Genomic DNA, 12,849 nt, shown 5'->3' on the forward strand with positions numbered 1-12,849 from the left:
AACTGCGTAAGACATAGCAGAGTCCTGAGGTATCTCTCTTGCGGGACTTTGAGGTACAGCATGTCCCTCTTCCAGCGGACTATTTTCTCTTGCAGGCACTGGAGATTGATGCACAATTTCCGGTGACTCGGACCTTGAACTCGAGCCCTCTGATCCTGAAGGCGAGATAGATATAAGACGTGGTGAATCATGTTCCGAAGTTGTATATACCAGTCTATGAGGGGATTTGCGCCTTGAGACTGGCCGGATCGTAAGGCGAACATGCGACACCTCCTGAGAACCCTCTGCAGAGGGCCGCCTCGACGGAGATAGGCCTATCACCGGAGACCTGGGACTTGACTCCTCGAGGATTAATGGAGATTTTTCTTGCCTCGACGTCGAGAACCTCGTCGTCGACGGAGGGCTTGGTCTGAACGGAGGTCTAGACCCTGACGGGGACTCTCGCCTCGACGTTATGGACTTCTCCAAAGCCTTGGAGACCTGCGAGGACGGAGGCACCTGCCTCAACGTCGACTCCGACGGAGGCACCTGCCTCGACGTCGACTCCGACGGAGGCTCCTGCCTCGACGTTGGTCTTGATGGAGGCGCCTGCCTCGACGTCGAATGCTCCGACGACGAATGCCTCGACGTCGCCATTCTCTTCGCCGACGATCGATCTTTCCTCGACGGCGAACTTGGTCTTGACGGCGATCTTGGTCTCGACGTCGACGTAGACTTCGGAGTCGAACGCCTACGAACCTCTTGTGACGCCGACTGATCTCTCACAGTCCTCGGCGTCGAACGATGTCTCTGTTTCGACGTCGAGGGATCTTCTCTTGACGTCGAAAGATGCCTTTTAGACGTCGACCTGTGATGCCGATCCTTCGACGCCGATCTCTTAGACGTCGAAGTCGTCGACGAACGAATCCGCTTCGTCGCTGTATCTAAAGTCGACGACGATTTTCTTTTTGAAGCATGACTACCCCTGGACTCCTCACCTCTCAGCGACGATCCCGCCGCTGGAGTCTTCGACCCCGAGCCCGACGCCGATGGTGAGCAAACAGGGACCAGCTGCCTCGACGTCGACCGTTCTCATAAGCCGTAGAGTCTAATCCTCTCTCTCTCTTTTAAAGTCCTTTTAGAAAGGTCTTTACAATGATGACATGTTGCTGGAGAGTGAGAATCCGGCAGGCAGACAATACACACCTCATGTGTGTCTGAAGAGGCCTTCTTTTTTCCACAAGATGGACATGGAATAAATAAAGAAGGCATATTTCTGACAAAAATAGCAGAAAATGAGTCAGAAAAATACAGGATACTGACTTCCTACCCGATATTAATAAGAGGAAGTCCAAAAAATTACTATAATGCAAATAATTCTTGACTAAAAAGTCAAAAAGAAGAGAGCTGAATTCCAGGGTCCTGACTGAAGGAGCCGGAAAGAACAACTGACCTAACTGTCACCCCTGAGGCATGATGGGATATGGAAGCCAGGGCTGCCTTAAAGGCACGGTGCCAGTTTTTACCTATACAGGGCTTTTCAGTCTCTATGGTATTGTATTGCAATGCAGCCTGCAGGCTAGCAATGTGTTGTAGATCTGTGTTTCCCACAGTTTTCTCTTTTTTGCTTTCTCATGAGTGTTTACCTCATTATTAAAAAAAAAAAAAAGAGAGATTTAGGTGTTTTATTATACCTATATGTATTATTGGGTGTGTATTTATACATTGCCTAGCCTTTTTTAGGGGCTGCATTTGCTTGGGAAAAAATAATATATGTTTATACATATACATAGCTGTATATTTGTATGTTTTTTACATATATGATTTTATTATTTCCGGGGTCCCCGCACATGGGCGGGAATATTCAGTGCTTATGACTATTGATGAGGATCCCCTGGAAGAGAACAAACACTACCATTCAACTCAGAAATAATTACAATGTCAGTGGAGCTCCTGCGCGTTCACACAACTATAAGTAACCCCAAGTACCTGCAGACAGGGGCAGCAAGTTCTTCACAGGCACAGATAACAGATCTACACAAGTTGAGATAGCCATATTCTGGCTCCTTGTTGTATGAGCCTTCCACTAAGCAATAGATTTGAAAACTGGCCCAGTGCTTCACTGTAACCTGCTTGTTACACTATTAGTGACCTTTGAAAACCTTTTATACCCTTCACACTGCAGGTTCGTTTTTCCATCTGTTCGTGTATCTATGTAAGATGCTCCAAGTTCAGCCTTTACTCAATTCATATGTAGGCTGAACGCATCCTGCATTCCCATAGCTTGCTGGGTGCATGTGACTGGTTTACATTTCATTCATTGCTGCATTCAGTGGCAGTATTTTGTAGTTTTAGTTTGTCCTCAATTCAAGTGTTGCTGACTGCCAGGGTGAATTTCCAACTTAATATCAAATTGAAAGATGCATTTCTGCAGCCTTCAGCTTTCATTTTGAACATCCATAAAGTTTCTTCAGATTTATCTTATTAGCTAGTTTCTCTGTTGCTTTTAAGGATTAACTGAGTTAGAACCAGCATCACTATACAATTAGTGTTTAGGCCTGGCTTCAATGGCAGCAGTAAATTACTGACTTGTGTTAATGTATCTCTTCACTGTAGGCAACTTTTTTTAAAACAGGGCCATAACATGAGGAATAAAGCTGCAGGGTAACGGCTGTTTAAGAAATGCATATGCCTGATTTATGCTGGAAAATTAGCTTAGTAAGTAACATGCTCACTGCTGACATCTGTGTGCATACTGTGGGCCACATATTCAAAACCTGGAAAGGCCAACTCAGCTTTTCGGCTGCCTTCTGAGATATTGAGAAACAATTCAAATTGTGCAGCAGTTCCACAATAGGTTAGTGCTTCTAAATGGAAAAACCCGATAACTCACAACAAAAAAAGTTGGCACTTTGAAAACGGGCTCCTTTACGTTGACAATTCTTTAGTTAATCCTTTGGCATACAGACCATTAAACGTACTAATACTACATTCATACGGTACATGCGGACTTACATTTTCCGATGAAATAAGAGAAAACTACATTAGTGACTTGTGATCTGTTTTTAAGCAAAGGGAGAAACAATCATGAATAACGGTGGGTTAAGTCGATCAACTAAGTTCAATTAACACAAAATCAGCTACTTGTCACTTCTAGAGAACATCCAAGTCTGACCTCTGCTGTTTATCAAATACGCATGGCAAGATCTAATAAAAAAACACCGCAGAAGTGACTTGAAACTTAAACTTACTGTATTAAGAGCATTTAGGGTGGTGTCATCCCGTGACGCTGCCACACAGCCATCCTCCGTCGAACCTCCATCACACATTCCAGCAAAAGCTGCCATACTCCTGCAGGGCGGGAACAGGGGAAAGAGACTTCAGCAGTGGAGAAACTGCAGAGTTCTTTTTAGGGTGAACATTAGTGAGTTTAACTAGTGATCAACTTCATTTCCTGTGCAGCTTGTTGCTGCTTAACTTGGATTTCTTGTAGGATATGCCGTCACAGGGTGCATATATCGAAAGTGGCTTTCTAAATATCATAAGTCCGCAGGTGTGTTCATAAATGGTCACATGCTAAAAAATAGGGGACGTGGCAATGAGTAGAGGATTTGGATTGCATTTCCTACTCAGTGTGTATAGCGCCATAACCTTCTGCTAGTCGGAGAAAATGTGCTTCCTCATAGGCAGAGGGACAGATATTAGTGTTTACACGTCATGTACTGTATGAGAAAAGGTAAATACTAAGAGACAAGGTAGATTAAGTGCTCTAAGCATGAGGACACTGCAGTTCTTTTACAGTGATAGCTTATTACAGCAGTTCCACACAATACCCAGAGATAATACAACTTAAGTGAGAACATGATGATCTATTCCAATTTGAGGGGGTTGAGCTGCTGCCCTTTCCTCAGGTTTATGCTTCTGTATAACCCACCTGGCTGCACGTAGGTACATAAGTAGGTCACAGTCGTTGACCCCAGGCATCCACACCAGCTCCTCATGATGTGTGATAGTTTCACGATCCAGAGAGGGGAAAGACTGCAATTCTGGAAGCTTGGCCTGAAAGCAAATATCAACAAATTAAGCCCGCGTCTTGTGCAACGGCATTAATTCTTAATACGGCAGCCTACACACACTCAACTTACAGAAAAAACATTGGTGGATGCCAGCGACAACCAGCAAACTAAAAAGGCAAAAGACTATCCCTTACATAAACATCCTAAAGCCTGATTTGTCAAGCACTAGGTGCACCCCCCATTGATATTTTGGAAATGCATTCGAGGCTTCAAAGGGGTAAAGCAAAAAAAAAAAAAATGATAATAAAAAAAATAAATCGCACTATTTGCTTTTTCTGTATGCTGGCATCCATCCTACCTCTCTAGTTCACCACACAAATCATCTAATGTACCTCAGTTTACTGTGCGGCTATAGGCTAAAAACTTCCCAGAGACATACACAGGCCACCTTTTTGATGCCTAAGCCCCCCCCCCCCCCCACTTCCCTGTCAAATTTTTAGGTGTAACGATCCCCGCCTGACACATTTCTAGAACCTGGTACTCCACATCATCAACTACCATAAAGGCCCCCAATACCTACAGCAAATAATTTTTATTGTGGGGAAATAATATTAAACCGTGTTTAGCAAACCAAAGGTCAGTGAGCGTGGGGGCGTGGTTAAAGGTGTAGCTAAAACCTAAGGGCCTCATTTATTTAGGACAAATTGACATAGGGCAGCGCTGCGATGCCCTACGCCAATGTGAAATGACAGGAAGGCACTGTATTTATAAAATACAGTGCATTCCTCTTATTTTCCTTTGTGTTGGCGCACAAATTGCTGCCTAGCACCAACATAGGTAGTATTGTTTTTGCGCAGGAAGAGGCACCTTTCTTCTCAAAACAATCCTGAGAGGTGTGTTCCTCTTTCTATGTCAGCATCACACATGGAAAGAGGAAAAAGGGATGAGAAATGAAAACATTTCTCCTAGTTATGCCTCCGCTGGGAATCCCAACGCAACTCCAATAGAAAACCTCCTTGACGCAGAGTAAAGCAAAGCAGCGACTTGCGCGGCTCTGTCTTACTCCATATGTATGAGGCCATACAAAGCCATGCAGAGTGACTTTGCACTGCCTCATAGGTATGATTGAGACGCTTACGCAGCTGATGGTAAAACTACAATGGCTTTGTCAGGGAACACCAATTGCTTTGTTTAGTAAGGATAAATCATTAAAAGGTATAAATTCTTAAGTGTACTCAGTGAATCAAGTAACGCTAAGTGGAAATAAATTGGCGCGTGCAACCAAGAAAAAACAAGTATCTGAACACCCCTTTACAAATGGAATACACAAAGATATTTTGCAACCAAATTTTTATTTACATTTTTCTTAGATATACATATCACAGGGCTGTCCAAGTGAACACGAAGTAGAACAGTGACAGGTGTTTTTAGAGTGAAAAGAGTGCTCAGTGCTGGTAATAAGATGTGTATATATACAGTTGTGAAGCTATGTACAAGTATATAAAAATTTCAAGAATGGTCAGAGCAAAAATAAATTCATCTCTCTGGTACGGGCAAGGTTGCTCTATAGTAGGACCCAGAGCTCGGTTAAGGCTGAACCAAGGTTTAAGCGTCAACGTTTCGACCCAGACAACGCATGGGTGATATGTCGTGGCGGGTCTTCTTCAGGACTAGGGAACAGTCTGGAATGAAGGAGACATATTGTGAAGGGGTGTTACAACTAAACCAACATAAGAGGTGGGCCATTGATGACCATTACTCGCCCCAAACTTGGAAAAGCGTCCCGCGCAGAATAGGGGCCGCCAGGTGGATCTAAAAAAATGGACCAGTGAATGTTTACAGAGCTCATGAAGAGGGTGGAAAGTTTTTAAGGATTAATAAGGTTAAGCGCGCAGTAGAGAGATTACAACGGGTCTTACCTTAAAGTGTCTGGGAAGATGCAAGTAGAACCAATCTCATCAATGATTACATAGGGACAACGTCCCCTTCCGGGGGAGCATGAATATATCAGGGCAAGTGTCCTAAAACAGAGGGGGCCATTGTTTAGTGTATGCACTCCTCTGTTTCAAAGGCTGACTCATATATGCTAGCCACATCGGTGAATAAGGCTTACCTGTGGCTTGATGAAAAGGACAGGACAAATCCCACAATGTTTGATGGCCAGTGCCCTAGAAAAAGGGGGGGCAATATTTAGTGTGACAAAAACACGAAGTGAAGGCTAGCAATTACGTGCTTGCCACCCCAGTAATCACGGCTTACCTCTGGTTTGAGGACAAAATGGGGACAATTCCAACAAGTAGTAATTCCAGTCAATCCAGGTCAAAAGTCCTGGAAAGTAAAATCAAACGGGTGATTAATCCCAAGGTTAAGGATTAATGTTATTGGAATGGCAAGTTTTAGCGGAGTAACGTCAGGAACGCTTACCCTGGATTGTGGCTGCCGCTCTGCAGTCATGAGAGGTGCTCCGCATCACGTGTCTAAATACACTGGCTCACGCCGGCGTGCACGAGGACGTGTGACGCCTGATTGCGAAATCACGGACTCGCGAGCAGCAGCTAGATGCTGTGTACCGTCGAGTCACGAACTGCCTGTATGCTAGAATAGCTATCAACCGGTTTCTATTGAAAGGGAAACAACTGCCTGGTACTTTGGAGACGTGTGCACGTCATCTCGGGGAATAATTAGAGACCCAGTGTTACAGACTCGACTCCGCGCTGAGAACATGGGTCACTTACACGCACTACATTTCCCAGCATCCTGTGGGAAGGGGAGGTGGAGGTGTGTGCTTACAGTAATCACCTGACATTGAAGTCGGAGATTTAAGCCTCTCTCTCCCCTTCCTCGAAGCTTGACAATCCTTCCGTTTCCGGATGGACCACGCCTCCTCACAGCTGTGCCTCGTTTACTTGTGCCTGCGAGAGGAATCCTCCGTCTACGACGTGTTTGTTGTAGAAACCTTGCCGTCCTGGATTTCATGAAGACCGAAGCTCACGGAATCCTGTTCTGCCTTGAAGCTTTTGCGTTTGCCGCACTGGAACTGCTATCTTGAACAGTCCCGCTTCGTTCGTTCCTAAAAGGAACGCCTCCCTTTTGCTTGCGGACCCGCTACGGCCTTTCCAAGCAGGAACGCCCCCATTCTGCTTCCTCTCCCCCGCGGATCTCTCCACTGGTCTCCGCATCCCTACTCCTCAGTGGAAACCACCCCTGACTCAGATACATCCTGACTTCCTTTTCCCCCACCGGACCCCATCAGACCGGACCTTTGCTGCACCAAGACCTCGGACCTAATTTAGTGTGCAATTCTCCCCTCTCAGCTGGAACTCTGTTGGAACTCTGTCGGAGGTGCTGAGTAGAGCCATTTCTGGTGATACTATTGTATATCTTGGAGTTTGGAACTGTGTGATCACCTCGTCGAGTGAGCTCTGCCTCTACAAACCTCACTCATACCCCCTGTGTCTCATCTAGACGCCAGCTCCTGACTACTGATTTGGTGAGTCTGCATGTGCACACCTCCTGGGGAGGGTCGTAGGAAGGGGGTTAGCCGGAGCAGGCGGGAAGGTGGGGAGGAACATACGGGGAGCATTACTCATCCTGTCCCTTGTCTTCTTCTCTCTGTAGGGATCCAAACTCCTGACAAACTCAACTGGGCACAAGCTTCCCCGAAACTCACTACATCCAGCCGTCCCAGACTTGAAGTCTGGTGGTCCTACGCCTTCTCCTACCTCCCCGTGGGGCAGCCGGTCAGAGGTCGAGATTATCTTCGACTCTGGTCGTGCCCTGAGGGTAGTGAGGAGACACATCTTCACCCCCGAGGTTTTGTATCCTTTTTCTGGAATTCATGCCCTGACACCCAGGGTGAATACCGGATAGGAGATACAAGAACTGAGACCCCTGCCTAGTGGGGCGTTTATAAACGTAAGGCACCTTCTAAAAGTACGAAAACCAAATATCTATTGTCATGCATAATGCAATTAAACACCCTATTAAAGTGCACAAAGTATAATCTTGTAAAATACAAAAGTTACATGAGTTCATTACAGTCCAGTGACAAGTGTTTACAGACCCTGTGGGTTACAGTGGGTCATGTTGCAATAGGAATGAGGCTACATCATTTCTGTTGATCATTGCATAATAGTTGATGGCAATGCACTGGTACATGATACCTAATGTGGTCCATACAATGATTGTACAGTATTTACATGTAGCCAGAAACACATTACCAATGGTTTTACTACAATCGGTCAGTATTACAATTACAGTGTAGAGCAGGCAATGCAGGGATAGACAGTCAAGAGCACATATAGTGATATGTATCTAAAGTAGCCCATTTGTCTAGATGTCTCCTCAAATTTATTCAGACCCTTATTAACTCTGTCAAGACAATGGATCCATTTACACTCCTTCAGGTTGAGGGCAGGCACAATTGAACCTCCTCTCGGATGTTGTATCATCCTCTCTACCACCCACCACTTAAGGCATTCGGGGCGGTGACTCTTAGAGTTGAAATGTTCCACCAAAGGTGCCCCTTGTACATTGCATTTAATCCTGCTCATGTGTTGTAGTATTCTAGCCTTCACTTTTTGTGTGGTTTGCCCTATGTACAGCATGTCACATGGGCATTTGATGGCGTACACGACATTCGTGCTGTTGCAGTTAGTGTGTTGGGAGAGATTGTATGTCCTACTGTCATGAGTGAAAGAAGATCCTACCACTGTCTGGGGGCATGTCTTGCAATGGCCACATTTATGGTGTCCCGTCAAGGGGGGCAAGCACAATTGGCTCCTTATGGCTGGTGGTTTCGGGGGCTCCAGAAAGGCTTTGACGACTGTCTTTCACGTTTTTTCCTCTTTTAAAGGCAAAGATGGGATCTTGGGAGATCCCTATTTCAGTTGACACCCGGCCCCAGTATTTTTGACTATCTTTTTGATGTCCTGGCTGCATGTATTGAACGTTGTGACACACCCAATGTTGTCTTGTATGGGTGCTTTTTGTTTCACCTGGAGGAGGAGGTCACAGGGACAATACCAGGCGCGTTTACTTGCCCTCTTAAGTAGTCCCAAAGGGTATCCCCTTTCACGGAGACGGCTGGTTAGGGTTTCTGTTTCTTTGAAAAAAATCAACTCTGCGAGCATAATTTCGTCTCAAGCGGAGGAAATGCCCATAGGGAAGGTTATCCCTAAGGCTACGTGGGTGGCGTGAATCGTATTTCAGGAGCGTATTGCGTTCCATTGGTTTCCTGTACTGGTCAGTATATAGTTCTCCCTCATCTGTTTTGAAGGTGAGGTTCAGGAAGCTGATGGACTCGTTGCTATGTGACATGGTGAATTGTATGTCGGGGGGATCAGTTGTTAAGCCAATCCTTAAAGGCTAGCAAGTTGGTCACGCTTCTGGTCCATATCATTATGTCATCTATAAAGCGCTACCATACTTCTATCTGGTTTAGGAATGGGTTGGTGTCACTATATAAGTGTTCGTCCCCATATTGGTCCATGAAGATATTCACTAGACTGGGAGAGAATCCTGCTCCCATGGCGACCCCTTTGCACTGGTAAAAATACTGGTTTTTAAAGACAAAATAGTTCTTGGTCATGGAGATGTCTAATAAAGTAATCAGAAAGTCAGTTGGTACCCAAACATTGTGGGATTTGTCCTGTCCTTTTTATCAAGCCACAGGTAAGCCTTATTCACCGATGTGGCTAGCATATATGAGTCAGCCTTTGAATCAGAGGAGTGCATACACTAAACAATGGCCCCCTCTGTTTTAGGACACTTGCCCTGATTTATTCATGCTCCCCCGGAAGGGGACGTTATCCCTAAGTAATTATTGATGAGATTGGTTCTACTTGCATCTTCCCTGATACTTGCAGGTAAGACCCGTTGTAATCTCTCCACTGCACGCTTAACCTTATTAATCCCTCTTCATGAGCTCTGTAAACATTCACTGGTCCATTTTTTAGATCCACCTGGCAGCCCCAATTCTGCGCGGGACGCTTTTCAAAGTTTGGGGTGAGTGATGGTCATCAATGGCCCACCTCTTATGTTGGTTTAGTTGTAACACCCCTTCACAATATGTCTCCTTCATTCCAGGCTGTCCCCTTGTCCTGAAGAAGACCCGCCACAACATATCACCCATGCGTTGTCTGGGTCGAAACGTTGACGCTTAAACCTTGGTTCAGCCTTAACAGATCTCTGGGTCCTACTATAGAGCAACTTTGCCAGTACCAGAGATTCATTTATTTTTGCTCTGACCATTCTTGAAATTTGTATATACTTGTACATAGCTTCACAACTGTATATATACAAGTCTTATCACCAGCACTGAGCACTCATGTCACTCTAAAAACACCTGTCACTGTTCTACTTTGTGTTCCCTTGGACAGCCCTGTAATATGTATATCTATGAAAAATAAATAAAAATTTGATTGCAAAGTATCTTTGTGTATTCCATTTGTAAAGGGGTGTTCAGATACTTGTTTTGCTTAGTTGCGCGCGCCAATTTATTTCCTCTTACAGTGTTACTTGATTCACTGAGTACACTTATGAATTTATACCTTTTAATGATTTACCCTTACTAAACAAAGCTATTGGTGCTCCCTGACAGAGCCATTGTAGTTTTACCATATACTCACCCAGGCTCTGAGGGTTACTGGGTTACCCCATTGTATTATAAGTTATGCAGCTGAAGCATCAAAAAAGTAATGCTCTGGTGGAGCAATTTCTTATAAATAAGCCCCGAAATATTCTGAACGTTTTTTTAGGTCTTTCAACATCTGGTAGCTATATATAAAACAATCCCAATTTAAATGAAAAATACATTTTCAAAGTTGTTACTCAGTGGGAAAGGCACAATGGTACATTATGAAGCCTCTATTAGTTAAAGCACTGCAGAGGTCTGTATTTAACCAGAAAACCACAGAATTAAATCTTGATTGTTGCAGTGGAGAATAGTGACTTCTGTATTTTTTGCGCTACGAGATCACAGCCTTTAACAGAAAGCACTGTGAATATGCAAGTCATTATTTTATACTTGCATTACACACAGTATAAGATAGACTAATACAAATTGTTTTACGATAAAATGGTGCTTCCAAAATGTAGATTTTAGTAATAATAGAGTATGTAGTGCAACATTTTTTTTTTTTTTTTTTTTTTTTAACATAACTGTCCCCTCAATGCCTCCTTAGGGGTACTAAGGGCTGTGTAAATACAATTATGATTAAAAGCACGCACTTCACAGCCCAGTTGACTACTCCTTGCACTAACACTCAAAAAGACCAAATCTTTGTCATTACAAAGCTTACAGTGATTTGATCAATTAAAGTCAGAACCTGCTCCCAAGCACCCTTTACAATTGCAGATTAATCAATAGCACAAATTTGTATTTCATTCAGGCAAGCAGGCACCCTTGCACGAAGGCTTTTCGCAGCACACGAGTCTCAATTAATGAACTTTCAGCTGAAGCATTCGATCGATATTAGCTGTCATGGGACAGTTGTCTTTTTACAAAACAAAAGCAAGCGTTTTGCATTAAATGCACAAGCGAAGTGGAGGAATGGGCGACCCCCTCACCAGGACTCCACGGCCCCTCCCAGGGGCCCACCCTACAGTTTGAAGACCTCGGCTTTGAATATATCACAAAGTCCTCCCTGCAGCATCTACATACAGCATAGACCATATATCCATTTGGTGAGGACCATATAAAGCATAAAATAAACATATAAAGCTTTGGTTTCCAAACATGTATTGCTGCTCGGCTGTCAGGATGCCAGGCTACAAACTCAGCTGCTAGTCCATTGAGCGCGGACAATGAAAAGACTTAAGTGGGTCGAAAAATTCTGATGCTCTTCCCTACCAACATATTTTAGATTATTCCGTCCACCTACACTGACCTTGATAATGCCGAGAAACTTCAGAGGGAACATTCCACACTTGTAAAAGTAATTTAGCAATATGGGGGTGAGAAATCAAAAAGCGAGCTAGATACAGTAGGAGACCCAAAATTAATTTTCAACTGCACTATTGCAGACTGCCTCATAGCCTTGTTTCTCTTTGTGGAACATCCAGAATGAGGGCTTGCTGCATGGACTTACTCATCTCCTAAGCCCTGTATTCCCAACCTTGAGGCCAAGTCAAGTCCCCTATAACGTAACAAGGAATAGAGATACTGACGTGCAAAGAAAGACTACCTGACTCCCTTTTACATCTCAGTTTGGTGTATTAACTCTGACAAGTGTGAAAAATGGGTTTAAGTTATAGCAAGTTCCAAGAAAGATCTTGCATTCAAGGGTTGCTTTACTCTCCATCACAGACAATTACAGGGATCAGAAAGGTTGGCAAACGAGCAACTCCTTGAATACTATCTCACAGAAGATTGCAAGATGGAAGAATTGCAGCTGCAATGACCATCTCACTCTTCATGTGCCACCACGTGTGAGTTTGCATTTACTAATAAAGTTTAAATTAGAAGATTATCACTTACTCAAGTCAATAAAATAGCACTATCACAATCTTCATGGCAATCAATAGACAGATCCACGCTACGGGCATATGTCCCCACAGTTCAAGTCCACTCAGAGCCCTCTCTCGCTCCATTACTTTAAAACCAACCGCCCCCCACCCCCTGATTTCGTCACACAACTACACCAATACTCCTTCTCAATACCACAGCCTAGGGACACACAAATAACTTTTTTCACTCTACAGAACTAGAATAAGCTATATTGCCCCAGCACACTACTCCTTTACCAGCATTCCACGTAATTAAACCAATCCCTAAGTCCTACACTAAAGAAACTCCACACTATCCTAGCCCCCTGCCTCTAATGCAGGAGTTCTCTCAAACACTATTCCAGAC

At 44.2% G+C, this 12,849-nt stretch overlaps 1 protein-coding gene across 20 annotated transcripts in view; it reads right to left on the reverse strand.

Annotated features, from left to right (window-relative positions):
- Positions 1-12,849, reverse strand: part of RERE (arginine-glutamic acid dipeptide repeats) — a 1,190,399-nt gene that overhangs the window by 341,048 nt on the left and 836,502 nt on the right. For all 20 annotated transcript variants that reach the window (XM_085609712.1, XM_085609701.1, XM_085609709.1 and 17 more), the window contains 2 exons: positions 3,914-4,038; positions 3,231-3,330 (listed from right to left, as the gene is read on the reverse strand). In XM_085609712.1, the coding sequence (XP_085465838.1) occupies positions 3,231-3,330; positions 3,914-4,038 (225 nt within the window). The remainder of the gene's footprint in view (positions 1-3,230; positions 3,331-3,913; positions 4,039-12,849) is intronic.

Source organism: Triturus cristatus, chromosome 1_2 (genome assembly GCF_964204655.1).
Source record: "Triturus cristatus chromosome 1_2, aTriCri1.1, whole genome shotgun sequence".
NCBI lineage: Eukaryota > Metazoa > Chordata > Amphibia > Caudata > Salamandridae > Triturus > Triturus cristatus.